General features: G+C 47.4%; 1 protein-coding gene across 8 annotated transcripts; it reads right to left on the bottom strand.

The window, feature by feature from the left end:
- Positions 1–3161: 3161 nt before the first annotated feature.
- On the bottom strand, positions 3162–14576 carry ELP6 (elongator acetyltransferase complex subunit 6). 8 transcript variants are annotated; one of them, XM_065885445.1, is made up of 7 exons: positions 14410–14576; positions 12671–12749; positions 11599–11669; positions 8407–8525; positions 6809–7010; positions 5087–5233; positions 3162–3577 (listed from the first exon to the last, which is right to left on the bottom strand). In XM_065885445.1, the coding sequence occupies exons 1-7, from the start codon at positions 14461–14463 to the stop codon at positions 3449–3451; spliced, it is 801 nt and encodes a 266-aa protein (XP_065741517.1). In that variant the 5' UTR covers positions 14464–14576; the 3' UTR covers positions 3162–3448. The 8 variants fall into 8 exon arrangements, with proteins under 8 accessions (XP_065741517.1, XP_065741516.1, XP_065741520.1 ...); XM_065885444.1 differs by having other exon boundaries at positions 3449–3577; positions 6776–7010; positions 14410–14463; XM_065885448.1 differs by lacking the exon at positions 5087–5233 and having other exon boundaries at positions 3449–3577; positions 14410–14463.
- Between the last annotated feature and the right edge of the window lie 2713 nt (positions 14577–17289).

Raw genomic sequence — 17289 nt, 5'->3', positions numbered from 1 at the left:
AAAAATGAGAGAGAAAAGTCCTGAAGAATATTTTAGACCTTGATAAGAGGTGGTGAATTTCATCTGGATAAATAAGTGGGCACAATATCCTTTTAATGAAGACTCTTGATACAGACATACACTAACCTTTCAATAACTACTAAAGACAAACTTCAGAGGGTTCATTTTACGAACTTTACACATAAATAAATCAGAACTACATAAAGAGAAAAGAACATTACTTTTTAGTAAATACTGTTGGCTATTTAGTTATCAGCATGGAAACAAATTATAATACTGTAACAAATTCTAAACAAGTCAAAATTTTAGGCATATTTTAAAAATTATTTTAAAGTTGGAAAAAAAAAACAACAAAGAATAGCACGTTCATTCCACTGAGTAATAAATATACATTTCTGAATCCTGAAGAACTAAGATACCATCAGAGACAAAATAGAACATTCCAAGATCCTGTTCAAATAGTACAGCCTCCATAAATTCTTCCCCAACTCTCAGCTCCCTCAATTCAAAAAAAAAGTGAGGGGAAATAATCACTCTTTCCCTCTTTCCTATGACCATCAACCTATCAGCCCCCCCATTACTTGAAATTGTTTTTGAATTTTATTTTTTTCTACAGCAGGTTCTTATTTGTTATCTATTTTATACATATTGGTGTATATATGTCAATCCCAATCTCTCAATTCATCTCACCACCAGTACCTCCCCGAATTTTTTTTTTTTTTTGCCACACCATGCGGAATCTTAGTTCCCTGACCAGGGATCGAATCTGCACCCCCTGCAGTGAAAGCACTGAGTCTTAACCACTGGACCTCCAACTTGAATTATTTTTATGGCCCTCATCACCTTCTCCACTGCATCACATTAAGTTCCTATTTTCTATGCCCATTAGAGTGTAGCAGATGTCTTTATCTTAATAACCCCTTATATAAAATAGGTGTTCTACAAATATTTCTTGAATTAATGAATATATCTGAATATATCCAAATATTTAAAAAATGTTTCTGAAGGTTAGTTTTTAAAAACCAGAATGTAGAAAAATATACACTAACAAATAAAATGATAAAATCTTACTTTCCAAAATATTACAAAGAAGAACTTCCCTGGTGGCACAGTTGTTAAGAATCTGCCTGCCAATGCAGGGGACACAGGTTCAAGCCCTGGTCCGGGAAGATCCCACATGCCACGGAGCAACTAAGCCCGTGCGCCATAACTACTGAGCCTGCGCTCTAGAGCCCGAGAGCCACAACTACTGAGCCCACGTGCCACAACTACTGAAGCCCACGCACCTAGAGACCATGCTCCGTAACAAAGAGAAGCCACCGCAATGAGAAGCCCACGTACCGCAGCGAAGAGTAGCCCCCGCTTGTCGCAACTAGAGAAAGCCTCCGTGCAGCAATGAAGACCCAACACAGCCAAAAAGTAATTTAAAAACAAATAAAATAAATAAAATAAAACAGAATATTTCAAAGAATAAAAAATAAGGTTGACACCAGATTTTAACTGATAAATAATTAAGGGTGAGGAATGGACTCTATACATATGGGAAAACAGAGAAAATCATATCCTAGTCATTAACTCAATGTTGGTGGAAGAAACTTATAGAGCACTGTTAACTGGCGCCATCATCCTGAAGAACAATTTGATGACATGGGAGGGTCAGTCCATGCTTTCATTCAGAAATTCCACTTCAGGGAGTAGGCTCTAAAAATGTTATCATTCCTCACCCGTTGCAGGCCTCCTCCCTGCTTTATCTAGAGCACTTATCATGGTCTAACTCTATGTCTCTTAATTCTCAATTCTGTTGACTGTCTCTGTCTCCTCTACTAGAACATCCACTCTTCAAGGGCAGGGACCTATTTTGTCACTGTCATACTCTCAGAAGGTGCTCAGTATTTGTTGAATGAATGAATGTTCTAAAGAACAAATACTTACCCCCATCCCCAAACAGGTATAGATGTAAAATTCATAACAGCATAATTTATAATTATAAAAATCAGAACCCGATATGCCCAGAGAATACCTCAGCAAATTAGAATATAATGACACCAAAAAATGCCAAGTAGCCATTAAACATTAAAAATTTAATGAAAACATTTATAAATCAAGTGAAGAAATATAATAGCATATCATGCAAAAAATGTTTTGTGGTGCCTTACCCATTCAGAACTGCAGCTCATGGGAAGCTGTATAAATACCAACGTATTAATAAAAGAATCAATGGATTCTTTCATGACTACTTTCTTTTAAGTTACACTCAATTTTAAAATATTCTATCAAGTCTGCAGTATTTTGAGAAGAAAAGCAGCTACTGTTTCAATGGGAAAACTAACACAATAGTTAGTATGACTTGAGGAGCGGGGTGATAAATTGTTCCCTTTTGCAAAGACTAAAAAACGTTTTAAAAAAGTTAAAATTAAACAATGGATATGAAACTTCCTTAGTCCCTGCAAAGCAGTGTTATTTTCCCATTTTATTTATTTTTAAAATCAGATTCTTTGTGGTATAATGTACATACAATAAAATGTACCCATTCTAAGAGAATACTCAGAGGTGACCTTGACTGAAGGGCTGAGTGTGGCAAGTGGCATCTACCGGATGCTGGGGAAGAGCTCACCGCCTTCAGTCTTCACAGGTGAGGGAGGCACTGGCTCTTCCCCAAGGTCCTAGCCTACCTGGCAGCAAGAACATTCCTTCCCCCCCCCCCCACCAAGGCCATGCACACCTGTGCCCTACATGGGGCCTTGTGTGGCCAAGGCCAGGGTGCCGGGCCCGCGATGGCTTGGTCTCCTTAGCATATGGACCAGGTGCTCAGCTACAACAGAAACAAGGAAAGCCAACTTGTGAACTGGGCAGGAGCCTGCCTCTGGTTTCCATGAGGGTCAGTCAGCAAGCGTGGACTTCAGTCAGGCCTCCGTTACTGGCAGCAGGCTCTACAGCTTTGAGCGTGCTTCCAAACCTCTCGAAGCCTATTTCGTGACTGGACTGAAGAAGAAAATACTTTTTCAGGATGAAGGTGAAAATTAAATGAGACAATCCACAGGAAATCATGAGGTGGGAACTCACTTTGTGCCAGCCACGAATATCCTGGTTGTCACTTTGGACACCTGCCATCCAGGACTGCCTCCACACCCATCCTGGCTCTGAAAGGCACCACAACCAAAAATGGGCAGTTGGGGCTAAAGCGTGTTTACGAGGAAGGCTCCAGGACCCATTTCACCCAGTTCAACATGCAGCATCTCAGCTGAGGCAGGGCTGCAGCTTCTTCATGTGTTTTCTAAACAGGGCCCGGGGGAACAAAGGCAAACCATCACAGCACCATTCCACCATCCCTGGGTCACAGTGGAACTGCCAGTCCACAACAAAGGTGTAAAGATCCATTTCTGCTCAGTTGCTTTACCTTTCACAACTAAAAATAGTCCAAGGTAGCTTCAGCTGCCCCTAAATCAGGTCACAGAACAGCAGGAGACATTCCTTTGGCAAAAAAGGACACATTCTTGTCCTGTATCTTGTACTGGTAAGTGAGGCTCCGATCTCGCTGGGCTGTGGGCTCTGATGGTCTCCTCCACAGGATCCTCAGCTAAGTGACAAAGAGAAGAGTGAAAGAGGAAAGGCATCCTCAAATACCTGCTCCATTGTGAACCCTTCCTGCCTCATCCGTGACCTTCAGTTGAGGTCATGCACCATGCAGTAATGGGACCGACTTCCAAAACAAAGCTTATTACCAGACACCTAAAAGTAAATGTTTCCCCTCCATTACAATAGTAATATTTGCTCATTACAGAAAACATGAGAGACAAAGAAAAGTAAAAGGTAGAAAAAAACCCATCCAGAGAGGAACCATTAAAATATTTTTGTGCATTTCCCTTTGGTCTTTTCTATGTGCACGGTTTTGTACTTTTTGGCTAGATGAATTTTGAAAATCAACACAACAGAATGTGTACACTCAATTCCGAGGCTCAGGAAGACTGGACATTTGTCTCTAGTGACTAGAAAGCTCTGGGGGGCTGACTGGCTTCAGAGCCATAAGCTGCCCGCGGAAGCTTCTCCTCAGGCTATGCCGGGGGCGCACCACCAGCACAGCATCTCTGGGCCTGTGCTTTGTTTTTGACACCCGACTCTGAACGACTCTGGGCCAAAACGCCCACCCACCCTTAAAGGGTCAAAAGTGGTCAACATGAAGTTAACCTGGAAGAGGTGGTAAAGGCTTTGGGGTGATACCAAAAGAGAAGTTTCAGAAGGCAGAGAACCACGGCAGCCCCTGGGCATGGGGAGAACCTGACCTCCCTCCCAGGGCAGGACTCAGCTTCCACCTAAGTACTCCAAACATCCCAGGCAGAGGCAGCAGTGGGGGCAGCAACGCCAGCCAGCGGAATGGCCTCCCCAAGTCTCTATTTTATTATATTTTTATTAAAAAAAATTTTTTTTGGCTGCGTTGGGTCTTCATTGTTGCATGCAGGCTTTCTCTAGTTGCAGCGAGCAGGGCTACTCTAGTTGCGGTGCGCGGGCTTCTCATTGCGGTGGCTTCTCTTATTGCGGAGCACAGGCTCTAGGTGCACAGGCTTCAGTGGTTCTGGCACATGGGCTCAGTAGTTGTGGCTCGCGGGCTCTATAGAGCACAGGCTCAGTAGTTGTGGCACAAGGGCTTAGTTGCTCCGCGGCCTGTGGAATCTTCCCGGACCAGGGCTCAAACCCATGTCCCCTGCACTGGCAGGCAGATTCTTAACCACTGTGCCACCAGGGAAGTCCCAAGTCTCTATTTTAAAAGGAACGGTGTTGGCCTGAATATACAAAGCCTGCTGTGGTCCTGCAGAGGAATTCCGCTGTTTACAGCCTTCCCCTGTAGACAGCCATCTTCTCTTTAGGAGCTCCCCTTTGGCTGCAAATGGACTACCATGGAAAACCTGCCTTGGTGCACGGGGCCAAGCACCACCTGGGGCGGACTCTGACCTGCATTCACATGCTTCTGAGGCTTCCCTTCCACCTGAGGGCACACCCCAACCAGACCACCCCACAGCCAGACACTATCCCACGGGCAGCCTAGACTCGGGAAGCGAGCAGCTCCCAGTGAGCCCCAGTCCCTGCGCACCTGCCCATGCACGTCCTTGCAGAAGCCGGTGGCCAGGCCTTCAGCCCGCAGTATCAGGTGGCTCTGGTGACCAAGGCCATTCAGCAGGATGTCATTCTCCTCGTCCTCGGCATCTCCACTGTCATGCACAAGGGCCACTACATTTCCCTGCAACAGAGACCATGATGGAGACCGATGGGAAGGGACGCCAGGACCAGGGTGTGCTGGGCTCTCAGAGCCTCCACTGCCCTGCATCCCTCTCACAGATCAGCCTCCCAGCTGTAGCATCCGCTTTGTGGGAAGCACCCGTGCCTGGACTCCAGGACCATAACTGCAATCATCTGCTGGATAGTCTCACCAGCACATCCAACCTGTACTTCCAGCTCAATTCATCCACAAGCAAGGAATAGTGTCCAACTGTTAAAAAGAATAAAGCAGATCTGTGTGTTCTGTTTTGCGGCAATGGAGAGCAAAACATACTGTGTGTTAGTAAAGGGAAAGAAGTGCCAAACCGTGTGAATGGTAGGTTACCAATAATGTGAAGAAAAATGCAGGGAAACAAGTGTACATACAAACGTGTTCATGACTGCATAGACTCTCTGGAAGGATATACAACGGAGGAAAAGAGACAGTTACTTTTGGCTAAAATAGCCTTTATACTGTTTATATCTTCTTTTTTTCTTTACTGAACTATTCCCAAGTTTTACTTTTTCAACTAAAAGAAGTATTTTTACAAAAAGAGGTTGGTAGTGGGCCACAGAGCAGGCTGAGCTGCAGCAGCTGACTCTGACTGCTTCACTCTCTCCACAAGCCCCAGTGAACTGTGTCCTCCAAGCCCCATACATTTCCTCCTCCTTCCCTTCTCTCCCCATCACCCTGGCACTTGGCCCTGTGACTGTAGCCAGGACGGCCTCAGAAGGTTCCCTGACCCCAGCTTCCAGGCAGGACCTTACACGCAGGAGGTGAGCAACATGCACTGCTGGATCCACACACCCCTGGCCAACCCATTTACCCCCTCCCCACTGCTCTGCACCCAGCCTGGCCCTGTGGGCCACACGCTGAGCTGCAGTGCTACAAATTTCCCCTCACTTAACTCTTGAAGTCTGGTTCCTGGGAGATGGGCACCACAGCTGTTCCTATTTTGTTGAAATCTCTAGTAAGGCAGAATTTCTATTTTTGCCTCACCACTTGACAATGAAGGTTACACCCTATCCCTGTATTGCACCTCACAATTTTCATATTGGTTTTTTGGGGGTTTTTTTGGCTGCACCTTGCAGCATGCAGGATCTTAGTTCCCCGACCAGGGATCGAACCCGTGCCCCTGCAGTGGAAGCACAGAGTTTTAACCACTGGACCGCCAGGGAGGTCCCTTCACCTCACAATTTTTTTTTTTTCACCTCACAATTTTTAAAGCAGTTTTACACCCATTATCTCAGCCAACCTTCAAAACACACTCAGAGCGATATGACAGCGCGTGGCAGAGCGGGGACAGCCTCAGTACCGCAAATGACCAGCCCCGTTAAAGACAGTGCCGGGCACCCTTTTAGTTTTCAGGGCCTTATTTTTCATCAATGGCAGGTAGTGGAGAGCAAGGTGCGTTGACTGAAAGGTTCCTGGGCCTGCCAGGGTAAAGCCAAAGCCCCAAGCAATTAAACAGAAAAGATCACTGCACACAAGTGAGGCCTGGGCCTGTCGGCCCGTACGGGTCACAGGCAGGAGCACAGGGAGCAGGCCCGAGATTACCTTCCATTCCCGGCACACGGTGGCTCTGCAGTAGTGGATGAAGTCCAGCACCGCCACTGCCCCCACGCCCAGGCTTAGCAGCACACTGAGGTCGTCCACCAGCAGCACCGGGCACCTCCAGGCAGCCTCCCCACTGTCCATGGGCTTCAGGGCCTCCTGTACAAACTCATACAGCGGCTGCAGGTTCCCAGAGTTGGCCTCCCTGGGACACAGGGCAAAAGTTACCAGAGAGTTCACGTGCTCCACAAGTGTTTATGAGACTGCGCAGCACCCCAGGAAAGGGTTGGGGGAGGGAAGGAACTGGATTCCAGTCCTTGGCACCAAGGGGCTCAGGATCTGGCTGGAAAGAAAAGGCACGCGTGCACACGTGAGTACATTTACTTTAGTTCAAATATTCCCTGAGGCCTACTAGGTACAAAGCACTGTGCTAAAAACTGGCGGACACAGAAATAAACAGCCCCCGAGGCTCATACAGCCTCTCAATCCAAGAACATAAGGCATCTGAAAGACTCATTGAGACTGGGCAGGAGAGGCCTTCCCAGGAGGTCACAATTGGGTATGAAAGTTAAGCAACGGTTCAGGTGTCCTGGGGGTTAGGGCAGCAGTCTAAGGGCTACCGGTGTGCTCGTGTGCGTACCAGGTCCGACCTGTTTCTGACACACATGGCCCTGCTACCTCCATCTCCCCAGTGACTACAGCAGTTGTCTCCCAGCAATAGCTCGGGGCCCGGGGCCCAGGCACTAGCCCCACTGCCCCACACTCCAGGGCTGAGCCCCACTGACAGCAGGGACAACAGTGCCCTATAACCTGGGCTCAGGTGTAAACCAGGCCCACGCATTCAGACAAAGACACCCAGGTTCAGAGATGCGAAGGGCTGTGCCCCAGGCCACACACACAGAGTCAGGACACGTGGCCTTCTGACTCCACACTGAGCCCGGCCACTGTGTAAGGCTGAGTCTGAGGGAGGGCAGAGCGGGAAGAGGTCCCGTACAGACTCCCTGGGGTGGAGGAAGCACAGCAGCCAGGTGCGGCATCTGCTACGTCTGTGACTGATGCTCATGAAAGACAAGAAGCAGGAACACCAACCTGCAGGCAACAAACTTTTTCTTAAAGGGCCAACAGTAACTATTTTAGGCTTGTGGGTCATACGGTCCCTGTCTCAACTCTCACCTCTGCTGCTGTAGTGCCAGACAGCCAGGGACAATACGCGAACAAACAAGTGTGGCTATTCCAACAAAACTTTATTTACCAAACCAGGTAGCTGGACCATGGCCCGTAGTTTGCTGACCCCGTATCAAGCCAATAACAGAACAGAGGTGTGTGCTAGGGCTCTGAGCCAGGGTTGGAAAAACCAGCAAAGCACACTGCTCTGCCACATGTCCAGCAAATAATGCTTTCTATCGCTTCAGGGACAGCCACGCACCCTCTGGCACACGGTCAGAGCCAAGGACCTTCCGATAATGCTGTGACACCAGGGAGGTATCTGACTCCTAAAGCCAGCTCTGCCCTCCCATACACTGAGGAGAAGGAATCACACAGCAACCCTGGGCTGGGCCTACTGCCAGGTGTGCTCTGGGCTGGGTCGTGGGCTGACTGACCTGAGGAACTGCAGGGGGTGTGGCTCCTCCTGAGGCCGAAAGAAGACGTCCACTGCAGACTTGAGACCCTCGAGGAACACGAGCTGCCCGCATTCCCGCGCTGTGGTCAGGCTGACACCCTACACCCGATGGAGAGGGGAATGAGTTCCTGCACCTTGCACGGGACCCATCAGAGAGGCTAGACTCCAGCTCACGAGAGGGCTCCAGACACGTTCTGAACCCTGCAGACGTGTGCCTGTCCACCCTCCGGAGGAGCCCATGTCTTGCATCCCCTGGGTGTTCCCAACACACAATCCCCGTTCTGCTTTCAGATGTGCATTTACATTTACCTGTCACATTTTTTTTAATATACTTTCTTTTGCTTATATATTTATTTTTATGATTACCCAGTACTGGTTTTTAATTTATAATAGTAATATAAAGTTTCTTTTTTAAGGGCATGTAGTTACAAAATTTTAAAAACAGTAAGTGGGGTGGTGGTGGTGGGATGAATTGGAAGATTGGAATTGACACGTATACACTAATATGTATAAAATAGATAACTTGGGCTTCCCTGGTGGCGCAGTGGTTGGGAGTCCGCCTGCCGATGCAGGGGACACGGGTTTGTGCCCCGATCCAGGAGGATCCCACATGCCGTGGAGCGGCTAGGCCCGTGAGCCATGGCCGCTGAGCCTGCGCGTCCGGAGCCTGTGCTCCACAATGGGAGAGGCCACAACAGTGAGAGGCCCGTGTACTGCTAAAAAAAAAAAAAAAAAGATAACTAGTAAGAACCTGCTGTATAAAAAATAAATAAAATTCAAATATTCAAAAATAAAATACAGTAAGTAAATAATAACAGTAAAGACGGTGGCAGGATGACATTCTCTGCTGAAACTACTCAACTCTGCCCTCGTAGAGCAAGAGCAGCCATAGATCATTTACGATCAAATGGGGCTGGCTGTGTTCTAATAAAACTTTATCTACAAAAAACAGGGGGTACAGGCTGTGGTTGGTCAACCCCTGCTCTAGACCAGCACTTCTTAAATATAGGTCTTCATGAAACACGCAATTAAGAATCTCTTGAGATACCTGATTAAAATGCAGACCCCTGAGCCCCACTCCAGATCTCCAGAACCAGAAGCCTTGGGGGCAGGGCCCAAGAATGTGCATTTCAACAAACACCCAGAGATGGTGACACCATCTAAATGTGCAACCCATCGTTCTGTCTGTGCAGAAACAGGTGACATGGAACTCCTCAGACTCATCATGCCCCTAGACCAGGCCTCAATCACTCATTCATACACCAGAGTTCACTATATGTAACACCATCAGCAACTGTAGCCACCCTGGCAGAGAGATCATCACCTTTGCTCTCACTCATTACCATTCGCCTGATGTAAGAACAATAATACACCAAGAGGATTGAAGCTCACGCTCTAGTACTTTGCACACCCAGCGCTGTGCATGTCATTCCTGCCGTGTTGATGATTCCAAGGTAACAGAAAAAGCAGCCAAACTGGATATGAGAATACACAACTTTCTCATCTATAAAAACTGATGTTAGGGCCACAGACATGCCTCACAGACCTGGAATGCAATACATGTTCGTGACATGACAGTGCTACCTGAGCTCATGATCTGACCTCTGACACAGGAACTTCTCCCTTCCCTGCAAAGGATGAGAAAGAGCTTACCCATCTCTCACTCTCTCATTGTTTTCTCCCCATCAGAGAAGAGGCAGTGATGTGGCCCAAGAGTATGACGGACACTTCAAAGATCACTGCTGGGGCTTCCCTGGTGGCGCAGTGGTTGAGAGTCCGCCTGCCGATGCAGGGGACGCGGGTTCGTGCCCCGGTCCGGGAAGATCCCACGTGCCGCGGAGCGGCTGGGCCCGTGAGCCGTGGCCGCTGAGCCTGCGCGTCCGGAGCCTGTGCTCCGCAACGGGAGAGGCCACAACAGTGAGAGGCCCGCGTACCGCAAAAAAAAAAAAAAGATCACTGCTGATGGGTGGCCTGGTTCTCTCCCTCTCTGAGGCTGACCTAATCAAAACAAACAGCAAAAACACACTACAAGGGACTTCCCTGGTGGTGCAGTGGTTAAGAATCTGCCTGCCAATGCAGGGGACACAGGTTAGAGCCCTGGTCCGGGAAGATCCCACGTGCCACAGAGCAACTAAGCCCGTGCACCACAACTACTGAGCCTGCGTGCCACAACTACTGAAACCCACGCACCTAGAGCCCATGCTCTGCAACAGAAAGAAGCCACCACAATGAGAAGCCCGCGCGCTGCAACGAAGAGTAGCACTTGCTCGCCGCAACTAGAGAAAGCCCATGCACAGCAACAAAAACCCAACACAGCCAAAAAATAAATTAAATTAAAAAAAAAAATCCTAGCAGGACTTTAAAAAAACAAACAAAATAACACACTACAATAACAACCCAGTAAATTCACCAGGTCACAGGTCACAAGTAATGGGCCAAGCCAGGCCAGGAGGTTCATCAGCCTCTGGGCCATCTTATTCTTGCTTGGCTGCATCTAATGAGATGCCGCAACAAAGATGAGGTAAGGGGCACATGATAAAAGCGCCTGCCTCTCCCCACATTTGGGTCCTAAGCCCTAGACTTAGGGAGACACAGTGGGAGGCACTCAACTTGGCAGCAGACCAAGCTGTGATCTCTCACTCACTAGGAACAAGATTAAAGCTCACACTGAGAAGGAGAAAACCTTAACTGGTCCAGACTCAACAGAGAAGGGTTTGATTAATTAACAACAGATCTGGGACTTGCCTCGTGGGGCAGTGGATAAAACTCCGTGCTCCCAATGCAGGGGGCCCGGGTTCGATCCCTGGTCAGGGAACTAGATCCCACATGCTTGCCGCAACTAAGAGTTCACATGCCACAACTAAGGAGCCCGCCTGCCGAAACTAAGACCCAGTGCAACCAAATAAATAAATAAATATTTTTAAAAAACACACACCAGATCTGGTTCTACAAACTTTATAAATTAACAAAACACGTAGAGATGCTGCCTTAGCCCTTCAGAGAAGGGGTTCAGGATTCCATGATTTCCTTAGTCCCTCCCTTGCTAAATTCTCCACAACCCAAACAGGGAAGCCCAGCCTCCACAACTCAAACAGGGAAGCCCAGCATACTCACACATGCCTGGCACACACACTCACTCAGGGATCCCATCACGGAGTTCTAAAATATTTACCAGCTTCTGTCCCACGATATTGTAGTGACTGAAGGACTGGATGAGTGCCACAAAGCAGACTTTACAATTAGCTGGAAAATAAAATAAAATAAACTGATTTTTAATAAAGTCTCTACTTACAATCAGTCTCGTATACGTCATACCTCTGGAAACAAAAGCAATGAGGCAGATCTAGAGAACCGAGGCCTTGCAACCTGACATACCCAATTTGAGTCTAAGATGTACTTTTTTTCGTATTTAATAATTATACCTTATTTCATTGATTCTGAGATGTACTTCCTCTGTGAGAGGTATTACTAGGAATCTCAATTTGTTCCACTGAAAATAAATAGTGGTTTTTAAAAAATTATATTTTTCTAATTGCTTGTTGGTGTACAGAAATACAATGGATTTTTTAAACTAGTCTTATACCCAAGAGGAGACAAGAGGAGCACAAAGAAGCTCTAGCTACCTTATGAACATAATTAATTCTAATAATTTATCTGTAGATTCTCTTGGTCTTTATATGCTGACAATAACATCATCTGGAAAGGAAGATAACTTTCAAAGCTGTAAATTATTACAATTAAGATTGCCAAAGGTCTACCGTGTTTCCTGGCCTGGCTCAGTGGGGACTCAAGGAGAATCAATAAGTCTTTTTTTCATTTGGCTGTTTTCTTCTTCTAATCAATTTCTGTGGGTGAATTGCAGTGGCCATGCTGTTTTCTTCCCTGTGTTCTTTAGGAAGCATCTACTGCCAGGGCAAAGTGTTAATGGGTCAAGTGCCTAGAGACTTCAAAATAGACAAGGACCAAGGAGCAACTAAATGAGAAGGCCACACAAGGACCTCAGGGAGGCAGTGCCTATGCACGAGATGTGGAGAAGTGGAAGGCGGGACTGGATACAGGGAGCACATGCCACTCTCTGGCAGAGTAGGAGATGGAACCAGATGGTCCAGTAATCAGTTACCTGATAAACAGACATCTGGCTGCCCGAACACCAAAGCCCTCGCTAGTTAATACGATTCCTATTGCTTCCTGAATCAGGCTTTTTTTTTTTTTTGCCTTGGGTTTTCTTTTTCTACAGTCCATACCTTTGAGATAGAAGGAGAGAAAGTGGTGCACAAGGAAACTGCCATCTGTCTTGGCATCACAGAGTAGAGTCAGTTTCCCCTAAAAGTTAAGAAGAACACAAAAAGATGAATTAGACTCCCAGGAAAGAGGTCAGCTGAGTGTCAAAACCTAGTCGGTTGTGTCCACCCCTAAATTTCTACACCTGGAGATTCTGCATGTGTGTGTGTGTGTGTGTGTGTGTGTGTGTGTGTGTGTGTATTTAACCACAAAAAGAAGAAAATAAGTCAAAATTATGGAAAAACCAATAATTAAAATGATTGGTATTAAGTCACTCATTATGGGCAAGCATATCTCAACCTCATAATTCCCAAGGCAATAAAGAACAGAATCCCTTCTCTTCCTCAACAGTCTTGGAGGGAATTAAATCCTGAACAAAGGAAGCTTTCATCATGGAATCCAACAAAAATCACTGACTGCCAAGATTTTAAGGGGTCTTCTAAAAAGTCATCTGATCCAGCTTCCTCCCTATTTCTAATCCTGCTTCCAATTCTGTCCCCTAAGTAGGGGAGAGTGAAGAAGCAGCTGTTGACAGAGATTTCCAGTATCAAAGTCCTCCTCCCAAAGGCCCTGGAAACTGCTTCAGGCAGAGCTCTGATCGTGGAGAGCCCTGGAAAGACCTCTAACAATGGTCTCTGCAGGGCCTGGCTGCCCTGCTCCAGCCACCCCTAGCTCCTTCTCAGTGGCAGGGAAGGTCGTCTCTGTGCTGTTGTGATTTTTTTTACTTATAAACTATGAAAGATCACACTAGCAGAACTTGAGGGTTAACCCTAGCGCCATCTGTCATTTCCTGGCGCCCACTTCTATCCTCCATTCCCTGTGGCCCTGGGCTTGGACTTTGGAGGTGCTAGTAGTAACTGGCAAGGTAACCAGCGCCATCTGGAGGCTTGGGCAGAGAAGAACTGCTGGGCAATTAAGATGCACAAGTATCCACTGAATACTATTTGCCAGGCATTAGGGAGTCATAAAAAGGCTTTACACACTTGGTGTCTTGTCTTTCTGGAAGAGCTTACCATTTCATTGTCTTCAGAAAGACAACAGCTATGAAATAAGTCAGGTATATTCCTAGGGGAGGTAACCCTTGGGCGAAAGCGTGGAAATTTTCGAAATGCCCTAGAGTGTGAGAAGGAGGGAGAAGAAAACAAGAGTAGCGAGCCTGTGGTGCCAAAGGTGGACTCCTACAATCCAACGTTGGCTGAGAGCAGCTTCAAAGAGCACTATTCGAGAACACGAGGAGGAAGAGGAGGAGCAGCAGCATTCACTGCGACCTGCCGAGCGCTCCCGAGCCAGAGGGAGGCTCAGGGTGGTTAAGAAGCTGGTCCCACGTGATGGGTGGAGAGTCGAACTCTCCTCTCTTCTCCTCTCAGGCAGCCTCTTTTGGGGCGCCGGAACTCCCACCACATTGAACACGCACAGGGCTCGTCCGGTACATGTCTGTGAACTTAAGCCAATCCAAACGTCGGACATGCTTCCTATGGACTTTCAAGGGCACGCACGACCTTTGAGAAGGCGCCAGATGCCCACCTCCCACAAGCCCAAATGTCCAGGCCAGCCCCGGGCGGGCCCTCTTTGGACTACAACTCCCAGGCGCCCCGGGGTCCCCGGACGTCGCGTTATTTCTCACGGGTCCGCGTGCGCTTCCCGTACGGTCTTCCGCCACGCTCCCAGGACGCGCCCGCTTCCCGACCGTGCAATCTCTTACCTGCTCCGCCTGGTCAGGGGTGGTGTTGAGAAGGTTATTGAGTTCCGGGAACATTCCGAGCAACGGGAACGAACACCCTAGACAGGAAGATGGGGCTGCCGCGGAGACAGCGGAAGCTGAAGAGCAAAACCCATGCCAAAAGACCGCGCGGAAGGAGCGCGCACGCGCAACGCCGCTTCTAGGCGCCGGCCGCAGCCAATCAGGCGGGCGCCTTGACCCGGGCCGCACCCAGCGCACGCGCGGGGATGCGCATCCGGCCGGGGGACCGGGGCGCTAGGAGGTGGGGCTCCTTACTTGTGGGTCCTCAGCAGGGGCTTCCCCCCACCGAGGCCCCAGGAGACCGGTCTCTTCCTCCTTACCTTGACTGCTCTCTCTCCCCGGCCCGGGGCCTCCGGACAGTACGGCCTGTCGAGCTCCTGCGGCGTGCCCAACACTGCTAGAAGCTCGAGCTGTATCGGCGACCCAGACTGGCGAAGATGCCCTCCCTCGCGCAGAGCAGAAAACAAACATAATGAACACGGAATGATATATTGAAACGTTCTGTGGAAAAATGAAAAAGCAGGATAAGGGAGTAACGATGGAGTGGGGGTAGGTTTCGGAATTAAAGAGGTTGTCAACGTAGGGTCACTGACTAAGTGTGGTTGAAACACGCTCTGCAAGCTCTTCCCCGGGGCTTTTGCACTAACTGTTTCCCCTTCCTCTACTGCTCTTTTCCTAGATACTCAACCGTTCAAAAAATCCCCCACTTGTTTCAGATCTTTGCTCAGATGTCACTTTATCACCGAGGTGTTTCGTAAGCATCCTATTTAAATCGCAACAGCCCCTTCCCCAGCACCTCTTATCCTTTCCCCCGCTTTTATTTTTTTACCATACCATTTATATCTAGTATACCATCTATAGTTTTCTTTTAGCCCAATCAACCTCACATCCCCAGGGATAAACGTGTAATTTGAAGAAGTCAAGTTTATTTGAGCATTACAGTGAGGGAGACAGCAAACAAGTGGAGCCCACGGGCCTATCAACAAGCACAGGAGAAAGTTGTATGAGGATCTGGGTTCAGGGGAAATTTAAATGAAGCAGTGTTTTGATGGGTTCACATCAGAGCACAGCTGTCTAAAGAAAAAGTCAAAATGTGGCCTGTACTGCAAAGTAGCCCAGGGTTTCCATGGAAATGAGAAGAATAAGATAGATGTGGGCGTTCCCTGGTGGCGCAGTGGTTGAGAATCCGCCTTCCAATGCAGGGGACACGGGTTCGAGCCCTGGTTCAGGAAGGTCCCACATGCCTCGGAGCAACTAAGACGGTGCACCACAACTACTGAGCCTGCGCTCTAGGGCCTGCGAACCAAAACTACTGAAACCTGTGTGCCTAGAGCCCATGCTCCACAACAAGAGAAACCACTGCAGTGAGAAGCCTGTGCATGGCAACAAAGACCCAATGCAGCCAAAAATAAAATATAAATAAATAAACAAATAAATTTATTTTTTTAAAAAATAGACAGATGTGGAATGTAGTCACTTATCTGAAGCTCTGCATCTAGGCTGGAAATGGAGGCTCCTGTCTCTATGTGTCAAAATCACTTAGATCCTCCAGCCAAGAGTGGATGTTTCACGATTACTGCTATGTGAGAAAGAGGAAAGCAGGCAGGGGCATCCAGGGGCTGCCCTGACACTCAAAGATAGGTCTCCATGTTTTCCTGTCGAGTGTGAACAGTTTCACAAAACAACATCAGCCTCATTGTGATGGATAAAGACAAAACTACACAACTCCATCATAATGTTGACCACAGAACATGAACATTTTCTAAGACAAAACCGAAATATCCCCTTTCCCAGAAAATGAGTGCCGCTTCATACCAATAATATAGCCACACGTGAGTTAGGCCACCCTATATATACTAAGACATATTAACATGGCGAACCATAGAATTTAATCCTATTGCTCAGCCATAAAAAGAATGAAATAATGCCATTGGTAGGAACATAGACAAACATAGAGATGACCATACAAAGTAAAATCAGAAAAAGAAAAATATCATATGATATCACTTATAGGTAGAAGTGAAAAATTGATGCAAATGAACTAATTTATAAAACAGAAGCAGAATCACACAAGGAGAAAAACTTAGGGTTACCAAACGGAAAAAGCGCAGTGAGAGGATTAAATAAGGAGGTTAGGATTAACATACACACTAATACATACAAAACAGATAAGCAAAGATGACCTACTGTACACCAGAGGGAGCTCTACTCAACACTCAATAATAACCTACATAAAAAGAGAATCCGAAATATAACAGATACATGAATATATACAACTGAATCACATTGCCATAGACCTACAACAACATGACATAATTGTAAATCAACTATATGTCAACAGAAAATAAAAATTATTTTAAAAAAAAAAAGAAAGAAAAAAAAAAGAAAGAAATTCCTATTCTATTCCAATCAGAGCTCGGTGACTGGGGCTGGTGTCACATCCCTAAAGCTTGAACAGACTTGGGTCACAAGGCTGGACTGTCCTGGGGCTGAGGGAGCTGGGAAGGATGTGGTAGCAAAGCAGCCCCCGTTGGACTTGTAGTGACAGGTCCCCTCTGGATGGACCACAGTCTCTGGATTCTGGTGGGCCCTCCTACACCTCAACCAAGCCTAGTGCACCCAAAGAATGATGGACCTCTGGGCTGGAAGAACTTTGAAATGTCACCCGGTCTGCACGTCTCCTGGTGGTGGGGTTCCTACGCGCAGCTTCTTTCTTTAGAGGCGCCCCACCTATATACGACAGCACCCTCAGCACAGCGGTTTGACAGAGGTTGGGATTTGTCTGGGGAGGGGGTGGGAGGGTAAGGGGGAATGAGAAAAGGAACACAAGTTCTTGGGTGT

Source organism: Phocoena phocoena, chromosome 10 (assembly GCF_963924675.1).
Source record: "Phocoena phocoena chromosome 10, mPhoPho1.1, whole genome shotgun sequence".
NCBI classification, from domain to species: domain Eukaryota; kingdom Metazoa; phylum Chordata; class Mammalia; order Artiodactyla; family Phocoenidae; genus Phocoena; species Phocoena phocoena.
This window is presented reverse-complemented; position numbering and strand designations above follow the sequence as displayed.

Bases quoted from the DNA above. Each gene is read 5' to 3' on its own strand.
- ELP6 (XM_065885444.1), bottom strand. From the start codon at position 14,463: ATGTTCCCGGAACTCAATAACCTTCTCAACACCACCCCTGACCAGGCG. The intron at 12,750-14,409 runs GTAAGAGATTGC...CTTAACTTTTAG, and splicing joins CCCCTGACCAGGCGGAGCAG to GGGAAACTGACTCTACTCTG. The intron at 5,234-6,775 runs GTGACCCGTACG...TCTCTGTTGCAG, and splicing joins TGCTCCCTGTGCTCCTGCCT to GGAAATGTAGTGGCCCTTGT.